The 27,238-nt window shown below is 38.9% G+C and overlaps 1 protein-coding gene across 1 annotated transcript; it reads right to left on the minus strand.

The window, feature by feature from the left end:
- Positions 1 to 1,309: 1,309 nt before the first annotated feature.
- Positions 1,310 to 26,125, minus strand: LOC310945359 (DNA-binding protein RFX7-like). The gene is made up of 9 exons (XM_083911440.1): positions 25,686 to 26,125; positions 19,724 to 19,757; positions 14,219 to 14,304; positions 13,798 to 13,920; positions 11,738 to 11,858; positions 11,091 to 11,171; positions 10,713 to 10,920; positions 8,973 to 9,253; positions 1,310 to 7,640 (listed from the first exon to the last, which is right to left on the minus strand). Exons 1-9 carry the CDS (start codon positions 25,805 to 25,807, stop codon positions 4,482 to 4,484), a joined length of 4,215 nt encoding a protein of 1,404 aa, XP_083767566.1. The 5' UTR covers positions 25,808 to 26,125; the 3' UTR covers positions 1,310 to 4,481.
- Between the last annotated feature and the right edge of the window lie 1,113 nt (positions 26,126 to 27,238).

Below are 27,238 nucleotides of genomic sequence, written 5' to 3' on the forward strand. Positions count from 1 at the left end.
TAAACAACAGTTTCAAGCCCAAAGTGGTAAAAGTTTATAATATTTAACAACAAAAGCAAAAATCAGAGAAAAAATTATACAAATTTTTGCAGCACAATTCAGTTTCTTCTTATTTGATCTCCCATCAATCACCTCAGGAACACCCCACCTCCAGATTCATTTTGTGACCCTTTGGAGGGGCCCCGACCCTTAGGTGGGGAACCACAGTAGTAAACAACCTAACTGAATAACTGAACCAGTTAGATGCTGATAATGTGATAATAATGTGCCTGCAGAACAACTTTTACATGATAATGTAAGTACGTTTTCTACTTCTTCAACCACTGCCTTACCTTTATGTGTCAAAGCACAGCATTCACACCATAATACTTGACAATACTCTCTAGTTTTTATCCCTACAACTGATGGTGCAGGCACTGGCCTCTTACCCAGTTTAACACATGAAGTAAAACAAAAAAGACTTTTAAATGAGAAAAACTTGAGATTTAACGACTTAGCTTGTGACTGCACCCTCACATGTCCCATTGCAGAAAAGTTGTTTGTAGCCTTATGAGGTGTGGGAGATACAGACATTCATTCATTTATCTTCAACCGCTTGTCGCCTTCAGGGTCGCGGGGGGGCTGGAGCCAAACCCAGCTGACATTGGGCGTGAGGCGGGGTACACCAGTCTATCACAGGGCACATAGAGTCAAACAGACAGACAACCATTCACATCACACATTCACACCTACGGGCATTTTTAGAGTCATCAGTTAACCTAATACGAGCATGTCTTTAGACTGTGGGAGGAACCCGCAGAACCCGGAGAAAACCCACGCAGACACGGGGGAACATGCAAACTCCACACAGAAGGGACCCAAAAAATATTTTGTATGCTTTCATTTGATGTGGATATTGATTCTACTTTAAGATCCTGCACATCCATACATTTACATTACAACAAGGTCTATTAAGTTTTTTTGTTTTGAACTTTTACCTAAAGCTGCAGTAGGTAAAACAGAAAATAAGTAGAGACCTCTTCCTGCAGTTCTCTCTCCCCTCCCTGTCCCGAGCCGTTAGGAATGCTCTTTCTGAAATCCCTAATGATTGGCCAAAGTCTTCCATCACCCTCTAGAAGTTGATGATGAAAGCCTAAAAACAGACAAGAGGAGGGACTTATTTTGCCCAACACTGCCAAAAATGAACTGCCTAACCTCCAGGACATTTGTTTGCAACAGGGTAAATGTCTGAGAACTTCTTTCATCACTGCTAAGTGGCATTTTGTGCAGCTGCTAATATGCAGATATTAAAGAAACACTGATTCCGGGATACCGATGTACTTAAAAATGTTTATTAGTTTTAAAAAGTTTTGAAAAAACAGTATTAACCAGCACTTCCCCTTATAAAAGCACTTGCTAAAATGCAAAACAAGAGAAAAAGTTCCCTGTACACTGACCACAGCAACATATAACAGTATATGGCAGTCCTACAGCTCTGAACAAGAGGAAGGGTAAAGTCATTTAAACACAGACATCAGTGCGAACCAAATAAATGTTTGGTTTTGTTTTCAGAGACACAGTAAAGAGAAACTGAAACCTAAATAATAAAAGTTTGTCTGAATGGCTCAATGTTAAATTATACTCAAAAGTAGATAAAATATTACAAGGATATAATCTGCTTTCATGGAAATTTTTCTAAAGTGTATAAAACACCTGTCAATGTATCAACGCACTGAAATAAATAAAATGTACTGCGTTTGCAATTTGTAATGGCATTAATATTAAACCATGAAATTATGGATAGTCGTATTTCCACATTTTGAAACGTGAAAAATCTGAAAAAAATCCAGTTCTGAGGGTTTTGAATCTTGAGTTTTGTTCAATTAGCTCATAATTCACCACGTTGTTGAAATTCAAAAGTGCTGTATATGAGACATGAGAATATGCTATGACACTTAAAACATACCCCTTAAAACATAACAGTGCAAGTCATATTATTGTGAATTCACAAGAATATATAGTTTGCATGGTTATATCTTCTGTACAGACAACACACTCTAAATAAATAGTAAAAAATAAAAACACACTGAACGACGGGCACATGTCCGATCTGTACAATAAATAAAGTGGCCAACACTACAAACACACTCAGGGATCTAATTCTAACACAGAGAAACAGGATAAATTACAGTGTTTTTTGCCTCCATTTAAAAAAACGTTATTTAGGGTTTACAAAAGCATCAACAATAGTAAACAAAGAAATCCTTAACATCATCCTGATGTACGGATTATATAAAGAAATGTTTTTCCAGGGCTGCAACTGTCACCAATGTTTCACCTCTCTCCTAAACATTGCAGCTTTTATTTGTTATGGCTGTTATAAAACAACTCAGTATGTCACCAAATAGCTTTTCTTAAATTAAATTTTCTTTCTTCTTTTTTATCAGAGCAGCTGACGAGTGACAGGAAAGGGGGAGAGAGAGAGGGGATGACACGCCACCCGAGATCTTAGTGCATGTTATTGCAGGTTACGTTTAAAGGTTATTCTTTGGTATGGACGAAAGGCTCAGAAACCAGAAACCCCAGGGAACCCCAGGGAGTCGCGTCTCATCTGTGGCTGCATGACTTCTTTACACACAGCTCTTCAGTGTAAAACAAGGCTTTCACAGTTTTCACAGTGAGAGACTTTTTTGATCAAGTTCCTCGGGCCTGCAGCAAAAACATGTTCCTCCATCAGCCAAACCAAACAGTAACACAGTGCATTTATGTAAATAAACAGAACAACAGATTGTCAGTGCTACATTAGGAAACAAACTTATTCAAGTTCTTTAGAAATAAAGTGTTAATATTTAGTCAGTTTCCTTAACTTATTACATTTGATCATTTTCAGATGAAAACCTTCACCTTCGAAGCAGTAGGGCAGGGCGATACAGGCAAAATCATCTACGCTGATATCAGTAACTGCACATGTCAATAACCATATATATGACGGTATAGTATGTTTTTTGGTGATTCAATCTATAAGTCGATATGGGATAACCACACAGGTACATGAATTAAGTTAAAAGTTCAGAGTATTTTCTCATTTTATTAAGAACTTTAGTGCCACATGAACATAACGTGCAAGGATCAGAATGTAAAGCGCAACGCAAGTATTGCCGTAATGCAATTCGGCTGCGGTGTCTTCAGACATTGCGATAAAAACAATATAGAAAAATACATACGATAGACATTTTTATATTGCATTGATATGTCGTTTTATCGCCCAGCCCTACATCGAAGTAATACAAATTTTACGAGTTCTAAGGAAAATCATTACGCCCTATAATTCTTCTTTTCTATGAGAATCATACTTTAAAAGTGCAGAAACATTACATAGATGGTGTTCAGTTTAATTCTTACTTAAATTGTGTCTTCTATAAATTCTTTCCCTTGTTATCTACAATTGTTTAAGAGTAGAGCCCTCATCTGTCACTGCTTGTTGTCTCAATATATCTATGGATTTAACAATTGACAATAAATAATGTCCATGTAAATTAAAGGGCTTCATTAGAGTTTCTATAACTTTATAGTTATGATTACACTTTCTTCAAACCTTTGCAAAATGTGGCTTGACAAACAAAAATTGTAAAAGAGGCCTAATTTTATTATTGATATCATCATCTTCAAGTTGTCTGAGCTCTTTACTGAACAGACGTTTGATGACAGAGATCGATTGGCTCATTCTGAGAGGCACAAAGTCTGTGATGATTGTCAGGAAGGCCTTATATAAAAAAAAATAATATCTCAAAGCTTGAAAATGCGGATATTAAGAACAGATGACTTATCAGTTTAGATATTTATCACAATTATGTTATGGTTCTCATGTATTCCATCAGTGAACCACTTCCGTGTGGTGCTAATACATTTATTATTTTTTTACCCACATCCTTTTATATACTGCACGCCAACTCTAGCAGATACATACAAATATATAAATGGTTTTATATGGATGCATTTGGTTCTGTTTGTGTCACTAAATGTGTGACATGTCTTGTTGTTAATCTGTTTTTCAGCTAAAGATAATGACACATAAAAGTCCTGCAAAGATAACTTCCCTTTTTCCCTGGTGAATCCACATCACACAGAAATTTTAGAAACAATGATATAAAGAATTATTGTCGTAAAAGGCTTATTAATAATAATCTTGTTTCATTCGTTTCTTTACACGTGAAATCCATCGCTCTGTTTCTATGCTTCAACACAACATATATATATTTTTTTGTTCAGTAACCTTTGTTTACTTGTTGGAAATGCTCCTGATTAAACAACAGGAGGCGACGTCCTCAGATTAAGGGGAAATGACCAGCATTTAAATCAGTGTTCAGGATGGCACTTAAACTTGACACCTCAGTGTGTCAAGTGTTGCATTATAAAGTGTAAATGCCTGAAAATAACATAACAAACACCAACCACAGGTAAGCATGTTCAACATGACTTAAAAAAAAAAAAAGATCTTTTTCTCAACCCATCAACCCAACAGTTGGATGATCTTTGCTTTCGAGCCAATCAAGTCCACCTGAATGCGCCGTCTCACTGGCAATTTGCTGAAACAGAGCTTCATTCACCAACTCCTCTTCTGCAGCAGCATTTTGATATTGCCCTTGTTGCTGGTTGGGGTCAAACAGAAGGTCTGTGTCCAGTGCGTTAAGGTCATTGATGCTACTGGAGAGCTCCGATGTCATTTTGATTTCACAAGGGAAATCTGCCGCGCCCGTAGTTAGCTCGGAGAAATCCATCTGCTGCTGTAGTTCTTCTTGATGCTGCTGTGAGCTCAAAGTTAACAACATAGACTGAGCCTGTTGCCGACGCTGCTCTCTAGAAGCTGATTGTACTCGACTGTCACCTGCTGAGAGAATCACTTGTTCATTAATTGCGTTTTCAAGTAGGTAATTTGGCCTCTGCAACCTGCATGCGCTGGTGGAGTCAGAGGTCATCAGGCCGAGGTGGCTGTCACTGCAGGAGAGGCTGGGGTCGGACTCGAGGATCTGGGTGAGGTTCATGCGTGCAGTGTAGCTGGAGGGTAAATTATTAATGCCCAGACCCCGAACAGTGTCGTCATGATCCCCATCCAGCTTGCTCAGAAGGACATTGGTGATGTGTTTGCTGTTGCATTGTTGGCCCGACGTTGGCCGCATCTCAGTTTGCATCATTATGTTGAGGGGCACAGAATGGCTCCTCTGAGCCATGCTGCTCACCCCAAGGTTTGTCTGGCTGTTTGCAAAGATGTTAAGCATCTCAGGCATCACAGGAGAGTTAAAGGGAGACACTGCTGAATGAGGCATAGGGGGGAGGTTTCCAGTGTTTCCACTCAAGTTCCTCTGATGCACAGCGGGGCTTACACTGCGACATCGAAAAGTTGCAGCAGGTGAGTTGGTGGCTTTGTTATCCAGAGGGGCAGGCACAGCGAAGCCCTCCTGCTTGGCCATGTTAGCTACCTGCTGTTGCACGGGCGAGATGGGCGTCAAGCGGCCAAAATGGCTGTCGTGGTGTCGTGCATGAGGGACGGCGAAGGCGTGAGGCTTTTGAAAATGGTCACCTATCAGGCCTTGATAGCTGGGGAGGATTCCCATCCCACTGTTTGATTTGTTTAAGCTGCCGCTGCTGCTGCTGTTGTAACTGTTATTCATCCACTCCAGCCTGGTCTTGTCTGGGTGGGTGGCCATCGGCCTTTGCATGGGCTTGACAGGGCTGCTGGAGACGGTGCTGCTGTCATGGAAACCAGTGATGCTGGAGTTGATGGGTGTAAATGCAAACGGGTTCCTGCACTCCACTGGACTGGGAGGCACAGTGCTGCTGCAGTTGGAGTGTGGAGTACCAACCGGGGTGTGACGACTGCTTCCCAGTGCGCTGTCCACTGGGGTTGTGGAGGTGATGCGGGAGAATGGGCTCTCTCCGGCGAGGCCTTGAGCTCCTCCCATCATTTCCGACGTGGGTGTTGGAGTTGGTGTCGGTGTCGGAGTTTGGACTGGGTTGCTGCGGCTGTTTGCAGCATGATAGAGAGCAGTCATGGTCTGATTGGTGGACATCATGTTGTCCGGCATCACAGCCTGTTGGCCTTGCAGCGCGACACAGTCTCCAAACTCCTTTAGGTTGTTAAATTTCATCTGCTCCTCCATCTGCACTAGCTCCTCAACAATGCTGTCCTGGGTCACATCATCATCGAAGGGAAAATAGTCCATATCCGTCTGCATGGGGAGCTGGCTCGACGATGAAGCTTGATTTAAAAAGTCTAAGTGTTCAGTAACTGGGTTGGACTGAGTGAATGTTTGTTGCTGAGCTCCTTCCAGGCTCCCGGTGGCTGAACTCCTAGCATCGTGCACACCTGAATCTGTTTGGAGGCCATGGTTATTAGGTATGGCATGCATGTTAGCCGCTGTGTGCCCTTGCTGTTGCTGCATTAATGCGTGACTGACTGAGGAGCTAGTTTCCATAACAGTGGAAGTGTTTTTCCTCTGCATTGAGCTCTGTGTTTTGGCAACAGAGTAGAAGCCACTGGCTCTGAAGGAGGTAGTGTAGTGTGTGGATGGGAAAGAGTTGATTTTCATCTCTACCTCCCTGGTAGCTGGTGCACTTTCAGGTCTAGTTGGAGCTCCTGGCCTGAGGATAGTACCGACTGTGTTTCTAATCCCATATCCAAGACCAGCAGCACCCTCTAGCTCTGGATGCTGGGGCATGAAAGCCCTTTTGATTGGAGAAAGATCTGGACTGAGTCCTGAACGTTTCCTGGGGCCCTTAGTGGACAAGAAACCTTCCTTTGCTGATGTTACATTGCTGCTGTCCCCAAAAGCAGTTGGTCTGCTGGTGCTCAGTGAAGAAACAGTGCTGGTATTATGAGTGAAGGGAGTTAAGTGCAAAGTGCTTGTATCATAAGCGCCATTATTGCTGCTTTCGACTGCTGCCACAGTGTTAATGCTTGAGGAGGACTTTCCGTTGCAGTTATGGCTGGATGTGTCCTCCAGACCCAGGAAGCCTTTAGACTGAGGTATGGGCACACTGGCTGCCCTCTGTAAAGCCCCCCTTGTCATTGCTTCTTGAGTGAAAATTAAACTGTCGTTATTTTGCATTTGGCTGTTTGTATGTATAGCTTCAACCTCCATTTCAACATCAATGGTATGAGAGTTCGTAGTCTGCCCGGGCCTGGCCACCGGGGCCAGAATGGGGACTGCAGAGGTACTCCTCATGCTTTGAATGGAGCTGATGTCTTCTACAGCTGCAGAACTACTAACGCCCGTGGATGCTGGCCGCAGCGTGGCGTTTGTGAAGGACGCGGTAGTATTGCTGCTGTTGGGTGCAAGCGATATGGCTGTCATCTTGACCAAACTGACTGGGCTGACATGACATGTCGTCATCACGGTCTTAACAGGGCTGTTGGCGATGATCATTGTGGAGGGTGAGCGCAAAGTGATAGCAGTCGTGGCCGCAGGTTTGGGCAGGATTTGCGCATAGCGTTGCCGAGCAGCGCGTTCTCCCATGGGACTGGCTAGAATACTTTGCAGGGTTTTGGGGGTCTGTTTCAAAGCCTGAACTGGCTGGGTCACCATTTGGAAGTTAATAGGCAGCATTTTGCTCTCTACTGTTCCGATTGGACTGGGGGACATCAGCTGCCTGCTCCTTTGTACCTGCAGAGAGGGAAGGTCGATCAGAAGGTAGAACAACGGTTTGCATCCTAAATGTAATGTTCTGGGTTCTTATAATTTAGCTCGCATTACCGACAAAGGGAGTACTGTTTGTTGTTACACAGTTGCCATAAATAAGACTGTTAAAACTAAAGTCACTTTAGTGTCAGGCTTATAAAACTTTCATCAGGCGATCAGCGAGGAGGGTCATGTACTTTTTCAGGACAAGCTGCGCTAATTATGAACATCATCCTTTGTCACAGGGCTTCACTACATCTATGCCGATATCAGTCATTTATCTCAATAACGATATATATCACAACATAGCATGTATTCTGGTAATTCAATAAAATAGTCTATATGAAACAACCATGTGGTAAAGCCTATTTATGTGTACTCCTCTGTGAATTAAATACTTGTTACCAAGTATTTTCTCAATTTAAAAGTACATAGATGTATGTGTGATTTCTTAATGTCTAAATACTGTATATGAAACAGGCTATGTGATATTAGTATGGGTACAAAATGGGTTTGCATAATTTGTTTAAATTTTTTGAATGTAAGTGGATAAAACATGAATTCTGTAAGCTGTCCCTATGATGACTACAGCCAAATCAATGATCTGTCTTGACTAATCGTCTTGTGTTTTCCTAAAAATGGCAGCTTTACACTCATATCTGAACAAAATTACTCACAAACATGTTGAGAGACGACGAAATATAAAATATTTTGACTGACTCTATTAATGTTTTACACAGTAGCCTGTACAGAGTTATTAGACAGAAATGAGAGGTTCATTCATTCATTCATCCTCAACCGCTTGTCCCTGTCAGGGTCGCAGGGGGCTGGAGCCGATCCCAGCTGACATCGGGCATGAGGCGGGGTACGCCCTGGACAGGACGCCAGTCTATCGCAGGGCACATAGAGACGAACAGAGACAGACAACCATTCACACCTACGGGCAATTCATCAATTAACCTAACACGTGCATGTCTTTGGACTGTGGGAGGAAACCGGAGAACCCGGAGAAAACCGCTACTCCACCGTGTCGCCCAGAAATGAGAGGTGACATTTTTAATGAAATTAGGATTAGTCTGTTTAATACTCGTTTGATGACAGTGATGATTTATTTTAGAACAAAAAGACAAGGCGTACTTTTGAAAACAGCTTTAGCCAGACTGCACTCATATTTAATGATGGATTAATTCACTGTGTTGTTAAATTAAAAACAAGTTGTGAAATTGGATGTGAATTGTGTTTTATGAGGCTGAATTAATGAAAATGGGGTGAAAACAATAGACAGTGTAATCTACAGTGCGAGTGCTGCGATCTCACCGTGATGGGGCTCGGGACAGCGGCGACCACGATGCCTATGGTTGGCTGAGGAGACGGAGGGGTGGGACTGGCACAAGGAACACTGTCATCAGCCCTCTTGGTTTGTCCCTCTCCAGGTGAAGGAGACTGCAGCTTTTGTTCCTGTTGTTTCCTCTGGATCTTCCTCTGGAGCTGCTGCTTTGCATCGACAGACGGTGAGGACAGGGTCGTCACGTGAGGCTGGCGGGAGTGAGCCTCAGCAGTGGGCACGAACGCTGAGACTGACTGTGGTGGCTTGACCTCTGCAGAAAGGAAACAGGGATTTAAATATGCATCACGCTGCTGTTATTGGTAAAAAAAATCAGAATATGTAAACGCAATACGGTTTTGATCACTTAATTAGACAACACCTTTACTTATTATTGGATCACTGCATCCCCATTAGTTTCTACTGTAGCAGCCAAATAAAACATTAAGGCTGAAGTTGGTAACTTTTATAAAAAATAATAAAATAATATTAATAATTTGTCATATTTGCTGAAACTGTCACTATATGCTGACAGATATCTGTGAAACACATCATGTTCCTCTGCCTCCATCTGCTGCTGCTAACGGCATCTGCAGGACGCCACCGCACCAGGAGGAAAACGACCAATCAGAGCAGAGGAGTCTCTGACGCAATGTCAATAACTGCTCGTTAACTTCGATCAAAGTGAAACCAGGCAGCCCTGATCAAATATGAATCAAGATTACGTGTCTGTATTGCCTATTTCTTGCCTCAAATGTTGTCTGAAACATCTTTTAGGGATCTGTTTAGGGTGAAATGTGAGAATGTTAGCTCAGTCAGTCAGTTTGGTTTCTGAAAACATGTGAGGCGAGAAAAAGGCAACTTCAGCTTTAATAGAATAAATGAACGCAAGGTCCAAAAGTAGAATCAAATAAAAAAAGATTAGATTAGGAATTAACCTAATACGACACAAACGCTAACAATAACAACACACACTTGTTAATGACATCAGTAACTGATCCAAATTACAACATATAAAATAAACAAGCACTGACGAATTAGAACTAATAATTACAAGACTACAACCGGCTGCAACATCAAACAGAAACATTAATGTAAAGATATTCAACTTTATTGTCTGATTTAAGTGCAAATGCATTTGTTTCTAAATGTGACGTGACGTGAATGACATGAGTTTTAAAAGATTATTCGATAATGCTTAAATATATTCAGGTCCTTGTAACAATTTTAACATTATTAAGTGTCAATAAGATTGTATAAGTGTTAATAGAAGCATCATAAACAGGTTTACTGTTAGATTATTAGACATTTATAAGCACTTGTAAGATATAGCAGCTAAATTAACATTATTGTACATTTTTTACGAGTTAACTTTGCTTTTTGCAGCTACTGGGTCTAAAACGAGAACAATGTCTTGTAAGGGTTATTAAATAAGCATCTTAAGTGCACTTATCAGGCCCTTATTACATATTAACTAACCTTTATTACAAGGACTTCAATGTAAAATGTTAACAATTATTCCTGAGTTTCAGAAAAATTAATTGTTGCTTCTCATACTGAGTGTGTTGTATGTATGTGTTTGTCCAGAGCGCTCCAATAAAGCTGTGAAAGTTTCTGGTATTTAAAAAATACAGCTGTCTGGAATAAGAGCGCAGTAACAGGCAGCTGCCACCAGAGGTCACAGCTGACCTGTTTTAACGCCGGTGGCTCTTAGGCGACTGTGTCTGTCTGACCTGTTGCTGTGCCGGTCATAATGGTGAGAGCTGCCAGAGACTTGTTGCTGATGTAATGGCTGTCGATTAGGAAGCGGGCCAATTCTTCCACGGCGTCAAACTGGCGTTTCAGCACCTTTTGGGCCCACTCGCACACCAGATCGCAGGCTGCAAATCTCACATCCTCCTTTATGCCGCTCAGCTGGCCCGATGACTCGAGGACATCACACTGGAGTTACACACACAAGATACGTGCTTTTAGATATATACACACACACACACACACACACATATATATGTATATGTATATACGACACACTGCATGACTGGAGAGAAATAGAGTCAAAGAGATCCAAGACTATGCTGAAATATTAATAAAGACGATGTAAATGTGCTTACCCCATCCCCTGTTTTATGGAGGTCCAGAGTGGGTAAAGATGGCATGTTGACAAACGGTCTCTTCCTCAGTCCACTATAGCAATATGTAAGCTGCTGTTAAGATCAACAACATGTGATTCCAGGAAATGTACACAGGCTGGGTATCTACAGCGAAATATGGATGGCTTTAGAAATGATTACATCTATTCTGTCTATTGTTGGATACAAAAATGAAAACCTGAGGATTTCCTATAATGGAAAGATTATATAAATGAAAAACAAATCCTTCATTCCTTCGACACTAGCCGTTTGTTTGCTTATACAAGCTCCAGTTTATCCAGAACATAACCCATGAAATGTTTGACCTTTGATCTCACCTTACACAAAGTTAATTTAACTAACCAGAATCCTGAATGTCTAAAGGTTATGATCGTTAATAAAGTTTTGCACTTTGACGTCATCAGCAAATTATATAAAAAAAAAAAAATCACAATTGCGTCATGAAGGTCAAGATCGCGGTGACTCTCTGAGGGGCTCTGTATTATGCTCCTGCGGCAGAGGGGGACTTTATTTCATTTCACATCTATATTTAGAGAGCTTATGAACTGCAACAGATGGTCTGTGACCAGAGACAGAGGCCAGACCGTTACAATCCATTCCAGTCAAGGATATTTTGATTTTCCTCTCATGCCAAGTCGACGCGCCTTCATGTTCGGGAAGACATTCTTCATCATTTTTCCAAAGTCTGCAGCACTCAGTGGGTGGTAGTTCAGATTGTCACAGAAGCTCCTTAAAGACATAACGAACAGAACAAATGTGATTAAGAATACAGAAGTGACAAAACGACCCATGTCAGTTTTAAACCAATGAATCATGAGTCAACACAGCAGATTGTTTAATGTTTGTGTCTCTGTTTTCTTTCCATTTTGGAACTGAATGTGACTTTTTCTTCAATACTGTTTGAAACAATTAAAGCTCGAATAAATATTTTGATATTAATAATTGGATAAAATGACCTGTATAACGGTGGGAATTATCACCTGTCTGCAGTTCCCCTAAACACAGTGTTACAGCATCTTTCAGCTCATTGTTTTGGTTTTACAGCCAATAACTTTACAGCTTTTGGTTCACTCCCAAGGCTCTCATGGTGTTGTCCACATCCTCACAATACAACACGTACCGATTTTGAGTAATGACCACATCCTACACAGAATTCACTACCACAGCTGATCAATCGCACATTCAAAATTGTTTTTATTCACAGAGTTACTAATAAATGCAGATAGAATATTATTTAATTATTAAACCTAATATGCTTGAATTAATGTTTGTTTGTAATTGAGACGTGCAGTCTTTGTGAAGTGTGATTTGGCCTTGGCTGCCATAACTGCTGCATCTCTACGCGTATCAGCAAAGAAGTCCGTCACAATATACAGATTAATTTATATTTTGAGAATAAAATGTATAAAACGATAACGTTGCAAATCAATAAGGAGAAAATGACAAATGAAATAAATTCCCTGTTTTCCAAAGGGGCTCACATGTTGTTATATTCATGTATATATTCATCAAAATGAAAAATAACACAAAAAAACACATCATTCCTGCAACTGTCATAGAGGTCCAAAAAATGTGCCCAGTTCAAAGCTCAAATGATGAACGTCAATATGAAGTCCAAGTTGGGTCCAAACAGATGTCCAGAACTGGTCATGGACCGACGGACCCAATATAGACATGGTCTGCACGTCTATCCGACGTCCAATGTTTAGTGGGTAAACATTGAGCTTACATTCATCAGGTGCCCACAAACACAACTCCACATTAATTATAATGTTGTGTTGTGCTGGAATAGGCAACTGTTTGCTAACACATTCGCTGTATCAACTTCACAAGGGGATAGCAAATATAGTTGTTAGTGACTCGCAGACACATTTGTAAAATAACAACCAATCAAACTCAACTCAGTGACGTCCATATATGATATTCTGGTATTGTGGTTCTGCTTCAGTCCTATCCAACATACAGTAACAGCTGTATATAGATAGTTATATAAGCAGCAAATAATAATCTTCAAGTGTCTTCTTTCTGCTATTTAACCCAAATGATGGGTGTTTTTTTGTCATTCACATAATACCCCTTTTAAAGACAATAATAAAATAAAACATTATGAAACATACAGTATATGTGCAGCAAAATGTGCGAATATCAGCTATGAAATGGAAATGAATCAAAATATTTCAGTATCCCTTGTTTCGTTGTACAAAACAAAATGTTGTTACTGTTTTGAAGTGAAGCACGCAGCGTCTCTTTAAAGCTTTTCCACCTGTCAATCCTGAAGGCGCCAATATTTCTGGAGGGCACTGTATTTTTGATCTCGTAGAGTTAAAAAGACAGTTACATAACACTGCCACTGAGCATTTCAATGGCTGTCTCAGACTTTCCATTCTAATATTACCAACACATGCTGCTCTCTGTGATTCCCATGCCTGCTGCGTCTATTTATACTGACGCTTCGGCCGCCAGTCATTTAGAGGAGAATGAATCTCAAACATTAGTAGCTGTTATCTATTCAAAAGGTGAACACCAGTGATTCAAATACATAATGAAGTCAACAGTAAAATAATCTGATTTATTCTTTGTGAGTTCTATATTTTTACGTGTTTAATAAGGACCACCACACGAGTAAAGATAAAGTCTCTGTTTGCGACTCCACTCCGCTTGTACCTACTTGTATTCATCATAGACCTCCTGTTTGGGAAGAGACGTCTCCGGGTATTCCTCTAAATAATGGCGGATCCAGTTGAACGCATGCATCTGCTGCGTGCGACTTGACGACAGGGCGCTCTGGTCACTGAGAAAACACGTGGATCAATGATTGATTAGTAAATGACAAAATAAAGGAACAACACTTGATTGACTAAAGTCACTGTAACCTCAGTCCTGTGTGTGTGTGTGTGTGTATGTGTGTGTGTGTGTGTGTGTGTCATTATTTTACATATATGTCATTCACATAATACCCCTTTTAAAGACAATAATAAACAGAAATGTATGTCTCTATCAATGATCTCATACATACTCCATCGGCAGTCCACTTTGCTATAAATACTGTCAGAAAGCCGGTGTATTTGTATTATGTATTGTATTCTTACCTTTTATCAATGCTCGTGCTCGGACCAGAAGGCAACTGAAGGTAGAGGTAGAGTTTTTCAATGTCTGAGAATTTCTCCACCTCTTGCTGTAGAAATGAAAAAGGGGACAAAAAAAACATAAATTTAAAAATAGAAGTATAGTTGTGACATCAAAGCCTGTATAGTACGAAAGTCCTGACGGCTCGTTTAAAGGTGCAGTTTCTGAATACGGGCTGTGTGCTTTTCTCTGTGGATTGGGTTGATACTTTCACAGTATTTATATATCATCTGCTTTATTGTTTTAAAAAAACCTCTGGAAACTGGAAATCTCACATTATGTAACATGGGATCTTTAATATTTGCCTTCCTATTCACCAGAACAAAAAGTTCCCTGCCATGGATCTGAAAGTAGAGGACGTCCTGTTACACCTTCAGAGCAGATCGTTTGGTGGTCGGTCCACCACTTTGGTCCAGACTGAAATATCCCAACCATTACTTGATGCACTGCCATGATGTTTATTACAGATATTTATGCTCTCCAGAAATTACTGCGAGAAATGATATTATTGCCGTTTGAGACCATTTTCAACTGATGTAATTATAATGTAGTACACCCTTTAAAAGATCAACAGTCGTTTATTTCTGAAGAATATTTAACACTAGAACTGGAAGAAGACGTTTTAAATAAACAAAACGACCAAACACAAAAAATAAAATGGACTATTTTAACACATTAGGAGTTTAGTTTCTAATGTTTTAATACCAAAGCGGCTCGCTCAGGTGAAGTGGTTCACCGCGGTCATTCCATTTGAACCCGAAGTGTTCCCACACGGCAGCTGTGGCGTTCGGCTTTGAAACCAACTCCATCTTTGTTTTTATACCTCCAAATCTCAACTAGTGCACCAGGCAAACGGGAAAAATGGAAATTATCGCGGCTGGCAATGTTCGAGCTCATTCAAAGTTATGATGCGTTTAATGGATTTATCGCTTATTGCGACAGGCCCGGCTGTAGCACCACCAGCTGGTTCACATTTATGGTTTTGAGTGTCAACTATTGTAATGACTGCCATGACATCTGGTGCACACTTTCAACCCCCAAGATGAATAGCACTAACTGTGGTGATGAATTTTCCTCAGCTGTTCTTTGTGTTTGGTGCTAATTAGCAAATGTTAGCATGCCATCACGCCCAACAAAGATGAATATGATAAACGTGCATGTTACTGTGAACATGTTAGCATGCATTTAACTCAAAGGCTCAGTACAAATATGACAGTACTAACAAACGATTAACGTAAATTTGAAGCAACCAGCTGCTTCACTGGATGAATATTAAACATTTATCAACCCACTCTATTATAATATATTAGATAATATTATTTACTGTAAATAAGTAAGAAAACATCTGGTTTTGTAAACCGGGAGAGCTTTTAGCCTGTGAATCTAAGATGTGTGCGAACCAATCATCCCCGGCGCGGCCAGGAGCTAGAGACAGTCTCCAACATTTCTAACTACTCTTTTCAAAGGGAAAAAGAAACATGAGAGTGTGACAAGGGTGCAGTTTCTGTTGGTCCAATTGGCAGACAACAGTGGTGAGCACCAAACAATACTTTAACATATAGTGTAGTACATAAAGTAGTAAGTATTAATTCATACAACACTGAATCAATTTAGATTTCTAAACTAATAAAAAGAAAATAATATAAAAAAAAGTAATTTAAATTCCGAAAAATACAAAATACTTGTTCTGGAAGTCTAACTTTTGGTCCGTTGTGTTAAAACCTTCATCATAAAGAGAAGGAGCACGAGTGCTACAGCATGAGTGAAAAAAGTTGTGCAAAAGCCTTTTGTGGCCCAAAGGGAGCAGCAGGTTGAGCCCAAAGGAGACTAGAAAGAAAGGACCCAAAGAGCCCACTGAAGGACTAAAAAGCCTCAATAGTTCATACAGCTGTTGGACGGTGCTGTGGTTTCACATTCACACAGCCTCCAGCAGGGGTGAGTGTCACTTAAAGGGAAGTTTGTGATGTTGTGTTGTGTTTTTTTAACACTTCTAATGTAGCTAAAGCACACTTTACATTTCACAATCACTGTTTTCTGTCAGATTGTTCTTATGATCTCGACATTTCCGAGCGCACTTAATGGCAGCTTTATTTCACAGAGAAAGAGAGCAAGAAAAGAGACGGAGGGATGGAGGGATGGAGGGACTGAGCGGCATTGCTGGAGCCCAAACTCCCAGGCGGTTCAGTGCTTGTGTTTCATTACCCTACATGTTGTTTGTAAAACTCTCCTGTGGCAGTGGTAGAGGCAGGGAAGTTTACTGTTTTCTTTACGGGACACTCAAACCGGCTGTACAGTTGAGACACGCAAGCTTGTGCACACATACACTTGAGATCAAAAATGATAAATACTGGATTTATTTCTTTTTTTTTAAATAACCAAGGCACAAAAAACAGTGATCAAAATTAGAGAACAATTTAGATCTAAACCCCATAGAGAATCTCTGGAAAATCCTCTGCAACAAAGTAATGGCTAATAAACCCACTACAGTTACCGTACTGTGGAAGAGACTGAAGAAGAATGGACCAAGATCAAACCAGAGCAGTGTGAGAAACTAGTGATGTCCTGTGGGCGCAGATGTACTGTCATTCAAGTCATTCAAATTCATCACTTAAGTGCAATAATTGAATCTTACTGCTAATTTCTGTCATATACAGTCATACACATTTTATCTTATACATTTCCTCTACATTTAAACTATCTGATTTCATTTTCCACAAATTTTATTTTACCTGTATTCTTACATCTACCTCATATAAATTTGACTAAGAGTTTATTGTTTACTGTATATACTGTATACTCTCTGTATCTATTTAGCTAAGAGTTTATTACTTATCCTATACTGTAGTTTGTTGTACCACCCTCATGTTTTTAAGCTGCTTGACATTCAATTTCATTGCAGGAGTCATCCCAAAGGATCAATAAAGAGAAGTCTGAGTCTCTAAGTCTGAATCAAGGGCCTCTACACTTCCTATTCATTTTTGAATCCCATACCTCCAAGAAAACACTGTTTAAATCTTCTCTTCTCACAAAATGGTTACTGTTCTCTAACTTTGCTCATTGTTTTTTCACAAAATAAAGGTTTTTGTTGAAGTGCCTTAGTTATTTAAAAAGACAAGCTAGTACAGCAGTGGTATAGCCACAGCAGATATTCAGAATACATCAAGTATTAATACTTTGTTCTGTAATTTTGATCTCCAGTGTGTATATAAGTGGCTGCAGACGGACAGACAGGCTTCTGCAGAGCAGGGGAGCTTGTAAGGTGAACTTGAATCTTCTGCTGTTAACCCTTCACCTCGGGCCGCTCGCTGCATGGTGACTGTACAGACACACATCCTCACACTGCCAACAACACACTCATTCACCCTTTCAACTGGCTCATCCACCTTTTCTGATTAACTTCTTAGTTGTCAATGAAAACAACAACACAGCTTTGCAATGGCTGAAGGTAACAGACACTGAGTTGCCACGAGGAATACAGGTAAATCAAACACATAATCCTCATAAGCAGTGACATTTTAAAACCAGACAGTAAGAGTGGACATTTTGTTTTATCTGTGAGCTGCATTTCAGATGTAATCCTGCTAAAAGCTGGTTGTGTACCATTCGAAGGACACCGTCGGCCTTTTTAGTGACTCACTTCCTGCTCTGCAGACTTGGACTGTCAATGTTACTGTGTCATCAGCTCCCTTTAACTCGAAACAAAGATGTTACCAGCATGCAAACGCATTTTAGGAGTTCATTTGTTTGTGCAGCTTTGTACACGATGAAGGCGACAATTCCTGACACAAGATACTCTGGGTTTGTCATCTGAGCAAGGAGCGATCAGGAGGACGGCATTAGACGCCACAGCGTTAAAAGAGATTTTTTTTGAAAGGCATGACAGGGATCATGAGAGTCGACGGACCAGGCCGTATTTACAACAACATGACATCAGACATTATATGTAGAGTATTACATATGGACAACCAAAGTCCCAGCCAACTTCTACGAGCCTTGGCTCCACAATTAATCTGATGTGAGGGTTCGTTTTATTAAAAGCTGAAACTGATACTGTTGAATGGTATCTTTAACTGCACAATGAAACTCTAATTCATCAAAGAAATAACAATTATTTCTCGATTGTTGATCAGGTAGGCGACAGCTCCCATAAGGCGTTATTATTTTGTTGTTGCTAAATAGCAACAGTGCCGGCATGTACAGTAATAGACACCACTTCAGTGTACAGTAAAGAACGACATTTGCCTCTCAGACTTCTTCTCTATGACATTTACAACAGAGCATCACACAAAACCATTGAAGTAAGTCAACACAGCCTTTGTCACAATGTATCAACAACGGTCATCAAACCATAATTCCTGAAAACTAAACACACTGTAAAAAGCTACACTTACACAGCTTGTGCTGAAAAGTGTTTTTTTTTTTTGCTGTCTCATAAAGGATTAATGATTAATCAAGAAAATAAACAGCCGATTCATTTATTAATTTAATTAAGGACAGTAGTCGCTATTTCAGACGGAAATCTCCCCTTCTGCTTTCCTCCCGACCAGGGGTGCGGATCCGATGTCAGGATCAGGGTGGGGGGTGGGCAGGGGGTGCTCCCAACACTATCTTGCAAGGGTGCTGTCGCTGCATTAGGGGGCTTAGCGCCACCCAAGACGATTGTGATTGGTTTAAAGAAATACAACCCAGAGTGTTTTTCCAGACTGATGGGGAGTTCAGCCAGACCTGACACTGTGCTAAAACAAAGTGTAGAGATCTGTGTCTTGATCTGACTCAGAGACAGTATAAAACATGGACGTAATCTCCATGACGTCACCCCTCGGCCGCCGCCATCTTGGCAGTGCCTGAATCCCGGGCGTGGATGGAGCTGAGGGGGCCCGTATGACCCTACAGTCTGTGTTAGCCACCTGTGACGGCGCTCACCTGTCCCTGTAAGCATCCAGCACCTAATTATGTGTTAAGTCTTAATTTAATTTAAATGGGTAAGTTATGTAAAAATTCACCCCCGCAGCTGAAATTAGCAGTAGAGACCAAAACGTTTTTTTGTACCAGGCTGTAAACGTGTTTGTTTCTGCTGTAAGTTAAACATTTTAACTCACTTTTGGAGCCGGGATCAAGTGGCCGTTTGAGGAACTGCAGCTGAACTGCAGAGGCTAAATTTTTTGTTCTTGGCACTAGCTTCAGGTCAAAATCACATTTGTTTCAAAGAAGATAAAATGTTGCACATCTCGTTTTTTAATTTAACGATCCCACGGTCTTTCTTTTAGCATCACTCTCAAGACTTATTTTGAATTTCTTACCAATTAATAGTTACACCCAAGAACAGTATTAGTATGTTATAACATCTCCGTGTTCCCATTTGCTGTTGTTGCTGTTTGCATTTGTAATTATGCCAGAAAGATAATAAACAAACTTATTTTAACAGGTTTCATTAAAAGTGTATTTTGTTGGTTAAAAAGGATACTCACCAGAATGTTTTCCACCTTTGATTGAACAGATTTGCTGTAAAACAGAGACAAAGTATAAATTAGTATGAAGCCGGTGTAACATGAGCGTTTGTGTCTAAAGAGTATTTATTTATAAAGCACAGGAATGTCTGGCATGAGACGACCCTGCCTTCAGCATCTCTCAGGTCATGAATCCCACCACCAGGAGCACATGTTGTCATGTGTAGAGAGACAGAGTCACTGCGGCAACATTGTCTCCGACAGAAGAACAGTCTGTTTCTTCACAATTAAACTTCATCTTGAAGGAAGAATTTGATCAATATATGGACTTTTCACGCTTTACTCATTGTGTTAAATCACATTTCAAGACAAGCGAATGTTTAATTGTAATTCCTGATGTTATCTACGTATATAATCATGCCTGTTCTATATCTTACAAAAAAAGGAGGCCAAATCCCTACTGTACATTACAGATGTAAGAAAACATCAAGATATTATGTTTTGTGATACCCCTGAGACCCACAGGACCGTCTGTGATCTCAGCCGACATTAACATGTCTCAGAGGTTGTATCAGGCTCAATTTTAAGGCTAGAGAGAAGGTATTGGTATCATATTAACCCGATAATCTGAGGCATCCATCGGTACCGTGGAGAGATAGCTTTTCCGGAAGGAGGCTGAAGTACGCTGTAAAGTTTTGGCGAGGGAAAAACGGTCTTGACAGTGGTTCATTTTGTGTTATTTGAACCTTTGATCCCTGGAAAGAAATGTTGTAATGTATCTTCAACCATTTGACTCTTTCACTCCAATGCGTGCAACGTATACATATGATGGAGTGTTATTTATTATGGATTTTACAAAATGGGAACAAATCGCCTTGCCTAAAGTGCTGCAATAAATTGCAATATATTGAATCATAACGCCTTCCTTTCTTACGGGTCACACAAACGATGCAGAGATAATTCACTTACTACTTAAGAAATAAACTCAACCATGGTCCCATTCAAGAGAACTCATTTATGCAACAAGCATTGGAAGACAGATTTAAACCAATGAAACACTTGCATATAACTTCTCCAGGTCTAATTCTTAATCTGCAGGTTGTTGTTGACTGTGAGACAGAAAGCAGGTCGCATTTAAAGACTTTTACTTGGCGACAACGGTGCAGGTCAGAATCAGGAGATCCTCTTAGCCCTGACGAGAACAGTTCACTTTAATTCACTGTTACTAGGGAGCCAAGGATCAGTCCCCAGTGCCGAAAGGCCGCCATTAAGCTGTTTGTAAGGCAGATTTGGCGCACACACAGTGAGTGACACCAGAGCCATTGAACTGATCGAAGAATAAGAGATATACAAGAGATCCTTCAGTCACACTGCCTTTAATAAACAGGTGTACTCAGGCTCTGTTTGGGGGCTTGAATGAAAGTCAGCAGGACACTTCACCATAGACCTTCACTTCATGTGAAGACACAGTGACGGCATAGCTGCAGATGAACTCGCTGACCCGACTAAGACGCTCTCACTCCGCCATGAACCACTCGGCTGCTCAAGTTAACGTCAATATTTATGCTCTGATCCTTTTAAAGGTCAAAGATTTAGGGAGCAGGACAAATATTTAACATGGTGACGTGTTTCCGTCGAGGTTTTCCTGCAGACGCTTCACCTCTGAACTGTTGCGCTCTCTCGTAGTTCAGCCTTCTGACATTTGACATTTAAACGATAGTACTTGAGCCCATTCACATTCAGAAATAAAACGGTATTTTAGGTCAGAAAACAGCTTTAAATAAGAGCAACCACAGGCAATATACACTGTCCATTGTTAAAGAAATATTTAGTAACTAACAACTTTATTTATGTAGCACCTTTCATACAAACAAGCAGCCCAAAGTGCTTCAAAGGGCCAAATTGGCAGGCAAAAAAAAAAAACAACATTATGCAGAAATTTAAATAAAAAATATAAAATAAACTTCTTAAACTAAAAAAATGCAAGACTTAATAAATTACGAATTAATAAATTATTAATTAATAAATTACAAATTAATAAATTATGAATTAATAAATTACAAATCAATAAATTATTAATTATTAAATTACGTACAAATTAATTAATTATTAATTAATTAAAAAAATCAACAGAATAAAATAAAATAAACACCAGGATAATAAAAAAAACTAAAAAAGAATTAAAACTTAAACACTAAGGCTTTTATATTACTCCAAATTAAAAGTTAGTTTAAAAAGATAGGTCCTTTTTATAATAAAGAGAGTGCTTGCTATTTTAATATCCAGAGGCAGTGAGTTTAGGTAAAAACTTAAGGCACTTGCATCTGCACTTTTACGGGACACATGAGGAACATTTAAAGGAAAAGCAGTGGAGGACGTTCACATAAGATGAAAGAAAGTCTCTGATGTATGAAGGAGCAAGGTCATTTAAAGATAGCTTAACCTTAACACTCCTCTATCGCTCATCTCGCAGCAGACAGACACTCATTCACAGCCAACAGATGTAACTGAGTACAAACAACATCTGCTGCGTTTTGAGGAGCTGTTGAACTGACCTGCGGCTCTGTGTGAGTTTCAATACATTTCACATTCACGTGAGGCTTTGAGTCAGTGTTTTAGGGTGTCAGGCCTCGTTTTTTCACACCGGTAATTCTGGTTTATTTTCTTGGAAACAGCATTAAAACCAGGCGGAGACGTCAGAGTTCAGTGAGCTCTTTTAAATAAACTGGAGTGAAAATAATTTGGATAAAAATCACTGCCATGTCTGGTATGTGTGAGCAGTTTTTCAAAAAAAGATCTTGGCGATTAACGCGACTTTATATTTGTGTACACAGCTACAATGATGAAACTGGATGAGGTAACTTGAATGTAAATGGCTACTACTGCGACCAACGCCTTCAACCAATCAGTAAACAAGTGAGAGATGAGGTAATGGTGTGAGGTGAAGGGGGAATTGGCGCTATGGCGATATTAACATAATATTGCACTGTTGTTTATGACTAATGTAGCCGTGCACATGTGTATGTATGAGCATATGTTTGTATATGTGCAGGTGCTGCATGCAGTTGTGTGTGAGTATGTGTGATGATATTCATGTTTTCCTGTTGTACATGCGTTCGTTTTGTTTTTGTCTCTGCTCTGTGAAGCACTTTGACTGTTACAGGTCTTTTTAACTGTGCTATATATAGCACGGTTTATATTTATCAATAAATATAAATAAAAGTGAAGTTGAACTTAAAGTATGTCGTCTTTACTGATGTAATAGTAGCAATACTCTATTACAAGAAAAAGTCCTGTACTCAAAATTTTCCCAAAAGAAAAATGTAATTAAATTTTATTTACAGTGCCAAATCATAACAAAGGTTATCTCAAGACACTTTACATATAGAGTAGGTAAAGACCACACTGTATGATTTATTTATGATTTACAGAGACCCAACAATTGCCCCATGAGCAGCAAGAAGTCGCACCCTATTCAATAAAAGTAGTAATAATTATTATAATTATATTACATAACACCGAACTCAGCCAGCAGAAAGACCCTGTTCATATGATCATGGATCACAATATGAGATTATTATTACAGGTGCATTAAAGTGTGTGCAGCATTTTAACGTTGAGGTGGAGCTAATTTAAACTACTATATACGTATATACACTGTGTTTTATAAACTGATAATATGTTTTATGTGTAATATAATAATAAATGCAGTACAATGTTTTCGGGTGAGGTTACGTGAAGTCGCAGTAAACAAGAAGCTATGAAGTTAAGTAAAGGAGCTCAGCACTGTGATGTACCTGAGTAAATGCACGTTTTTACATTGATTTATTTTTCCAAAGACGATCTTTATAGTTTAGTTCCTCAGCATTAACAACAAGCCTGAACTCTCATGACAACTACTGAAGCTGAAACTGTTCACAGACCTTAACAGGAAAAACCTGCTCTAAAACATAAAACACATAGACTTCCGTATCGCTACAGTTTTAAATAAAAACAAACTCACTTAAAGCAAAGCTTGTCCACAGAGTCAGACTTTTGTAGTGTTCTGGGGCACTTTACTTTACTTTACTTTACTTTGCTTTGCTTTGCTTTGCTTTGCTTTGCTTTACTTTACTTTACTTTACTTTACTCTGCTTTATTTTACTTTACTTTATTTTACTTTACTTTACTTTACTTTATTTTACTTTACTTTACTTTACTCTGCTTTGCTTTGCTTTACTTTACTTTACTTTACTTTATTTTACTTTACTTTACTTTACTCTGCTTTGCTTTGCTTTACTTTACTTTACTTTACTTTACTTTACTTTGCTTTATTTTACTTTATTTTACTTTACTTTACTTTACTTTACTTTACTTTGCTTTATTTTACTTTACTTTATTTTACTTTACTTTACTTTACTTTACTCTGCTTTATTTTACTTTACTTTATTTTACTTTACTTTACTTTACTTTACTCTGCTTTGCTTTGCTTTACTTTACTTTACTTTATTTTACTTTACTTTACTTTACTTTACTCTGCTTTGCTTTGCTTTACTTTACTTTACTTTACTTTACTTTACTTTGCTTTATTTTACTTTATTTTACTTTACTTTACTTTACTTTGCTTTATTTTACTTTACTTTACTTTACTTTACTTTACTTTACTTCACTTTACTTTACTTTACTTTACTTTACTTTACTTTACTTTACTTTACTTTACTTGCATTTCAGAGAAAAATAATATTGTACTTTTCACTCAGTTACAATCACTCGACATAGAAAAAATATAACGGGTGAACAAAATATCAGACACTGTTAAACAGATTAAACTATTTGGCATTAATTTAATGAATAACCCATTGTTCCATGAATAATGAGTAAATATATCTTTGGATGACATTTTGTATGCAGGACTTGTAATGGAGGTACTGCTACTTACATAAACACAGTGATGTAATGTTCCTCATTCACTTACTTACTTTTATATTCAACTGTTCTCACTTCTGCCACTTTATGATTGTACCCCACTTTATTTCAGAGGGACATTTTACGGGTTACATTTATCTGCCAGGTACTTTACAGATTAATATTTTGCATATAAAATATTACTCAGCTCATAAAGTATGACGCATGTTGTAGATTAACAGTAATAGCCTTTTAGTAAACTCGGCCCCAGTTAAAGCATGCAAAATACATGTTAATGCGTCAGTAAGTCAGAAAATACTATAATACTCAGAAGAAGGAGCACATTTTCTGCTCCATGAGAACGCTACTGTTTACTAGGGGCTCCTATATTCTGCTGATGATGATACTTGTGTACTTTGAAGAAACATTTTGCCTGCAGGACTATTTGTAATCACTTATTATTAAGTTTATTACACTGTAATGTTGCTACTTTTACTTAAATAATGATGTGAACTCTACTTCCACCTTTGGTGAGCACTGGTGGAAAGTTACTAAGTACTTAAATACTGCACTTAAGTATAATTTTGAGGTACTTTACTTTACTTAAGTAATTCCATTTTAATCTACTTTAAACTTCTGCTACATACATCTTTTCAGAGGGAATATTGGAAGTTTTACTCTGCTACATGTATTTGGTAGCTTTAACTACTTCACAGATTCAGATTATTAATACAAAATGTTATCAACAAATCACAGAACATATATTGTTATAGACAGTAAATAAAACCCTTAACATTAAAGTGACATTTAAATTAACCTACCAATAATTACAATCTGATAATATACTATTCTGCAGAATGGGTACTTTCACCTTTTGCACTTGAAGCACATTTTGATGCTGATACTTTTGTACTTTTACTTAAATAACATTTTGAATGCAGGGCTTTTACTTGAAACAGAGTATTTCTACAGTGAGTCATTACTACTCTTCCTTTAGTAAAGAGTCTGAGGACTTGCACCACTGCTGAGGAGTCACTGTAAATGTGATGTATGATGAATATTTCCCCTCATATCAAAGCATCTGTGCACGGCTCCTCACCAGATGGAGTTCCTGATCCGGAGCTGCAGAGCGGTGGCCTCAGCGCCCTGCAGCCCGGTGAGCAGGCCGGGCAGGCTCCTCGCCCCGTGGCCCGCCTGCTGCTGCGGCTCCTCCTCGGCCATGGCGGTGCGCCTCGGGACGAGTCTGGACCGGACTGTGCTGGACAGGAGGGGTGGACAGGTGCACTCGAGCTAAACAACATGGACCGGAGGTCGCTGCGATGCTAACGGGACAGCAACGCACCCTGTTGTTGTTGTTGTCACCACCCGGTCCTCCTCCGGCATCGCTTCAAGTCCCGACACTCGGTGAGTTACAGACGCGGTGCAGCTAAACTCTGAGTCGCTGTCAAACGCGACGCGATGCACGGATATAAATAAATGAAGGCGGTGTAAACAGTTCACGGACAGCTGCACGACACGCAGCCAGACCTCCGGAGCGCCGTGTCCCTCACGTTATGGGGTTTCTGCATGTGCGCGGACAGTAGTGGCTGCAGGGCCGACGCATGCGCACTGGGACCGACAGCGTGAAAACAACATGTACGCGGAACACCAGTGAGCGCGTGAGCATGAATGGAGGAGCCCCTCACCGCGTGCATGTGGTTTAAACATTATATTATTATTGTTTATACACATGCATTGGTCCAGTCATAAAACACAGGGATTATAATCCATGTATCTTGCGTCTGATTTCATGTTGTGATTTCTGGCTTTAGTTTAGTTTTATTCAAGATATGCCTGTTAAATATGAATGTTATTTTTTATTTTCCATGAGATCAAGTCATATTTAACACGCATATTTTGAATAAAACAATCTGTTTTTTTTTTCACTAAAAAATAAATAAAAAGGAAAAATACAACAGGAAATCAAACTCAATCAAAATCATTTTTTTCGTGATTTTATTTCCAAACGGATATGAACGGAATATACACGGACTGATTATTATTATTATTATTATTATTATTATTATTATTATTATTATTATTATTATTATTATTATCATTATTATTATTATTATTATTATTATTATTGTTGTTGTTGTTACAACTGTATTATTATTGTTGTTGTTATTTTTATTATTATTATTATTATTATTATTGTTGTTGTTTCTGTTGTTGTTATTATTAACATATTATTATTATTGTTGTTACAACTGTATTATTAATGTTGCTTTTATTTTTATTATTATTATTAACATATTATTATTATTAGTAGTAGTATGTTATTATTATTTGTATTAGGTTATTATTTGTATTATTATTATTATTATTGTTATGTTATTATTCTTATTTTTCTTACTGTTGCTATTATTATTGATGTTGTATTATTATAATTGTTGCTGTTGCTATCATTGTTATTAGGTTGTTATTATTATTATTATTATTAAGTTATTATTGTATTATTATTATTATTAATAATAATAATAATAATATTATTATTATCATTATTATTATATGCATTTTTGTGTAGATTTCCTGTCCGCTGCCCGGGGCCCTGACGCCCATCTTGACAGCTTGAGGATGGTTTGGGGGTAATTGGGCAAACTCTACCTTTAT

Source organism: Echiichthys vipera (genome assembly GCF_963691815.1).
Source record: "Echiichthys vipera genome assembly, chromosome: 1".
Classification (NCBI taxonomy): domain Eukaryota; kingdom Metazoa; phylum Chordata; class Actinopteri; order Perciformes; family Trachinidae; genus Echiichthys; species Echiichthys vipera.

Coding starts and splice junctions, on each gene's coding strand:
- LOC310945359 (XM_083911440.1), bottom strand. CDS start 25,807: ATGGCCGAGGAGGAGCCGCAGCAGCAGGCGGGCCACGGGGCGAGGAGC. Junction 19,758..25,685: donor CGGATCAGGAACTCCATCTG/GTGAGGAGCCGT, acceptor TCTGTTTTACAG/CAAATCTGTTCAATCAAAGG. Junction 11,859..13,797: donor GAGGTCTATGATGAATACAA/GTAGGTACAAGC, acceptor TATGTCTTTAAG/GAGCTTCTGTGACAATCTGA.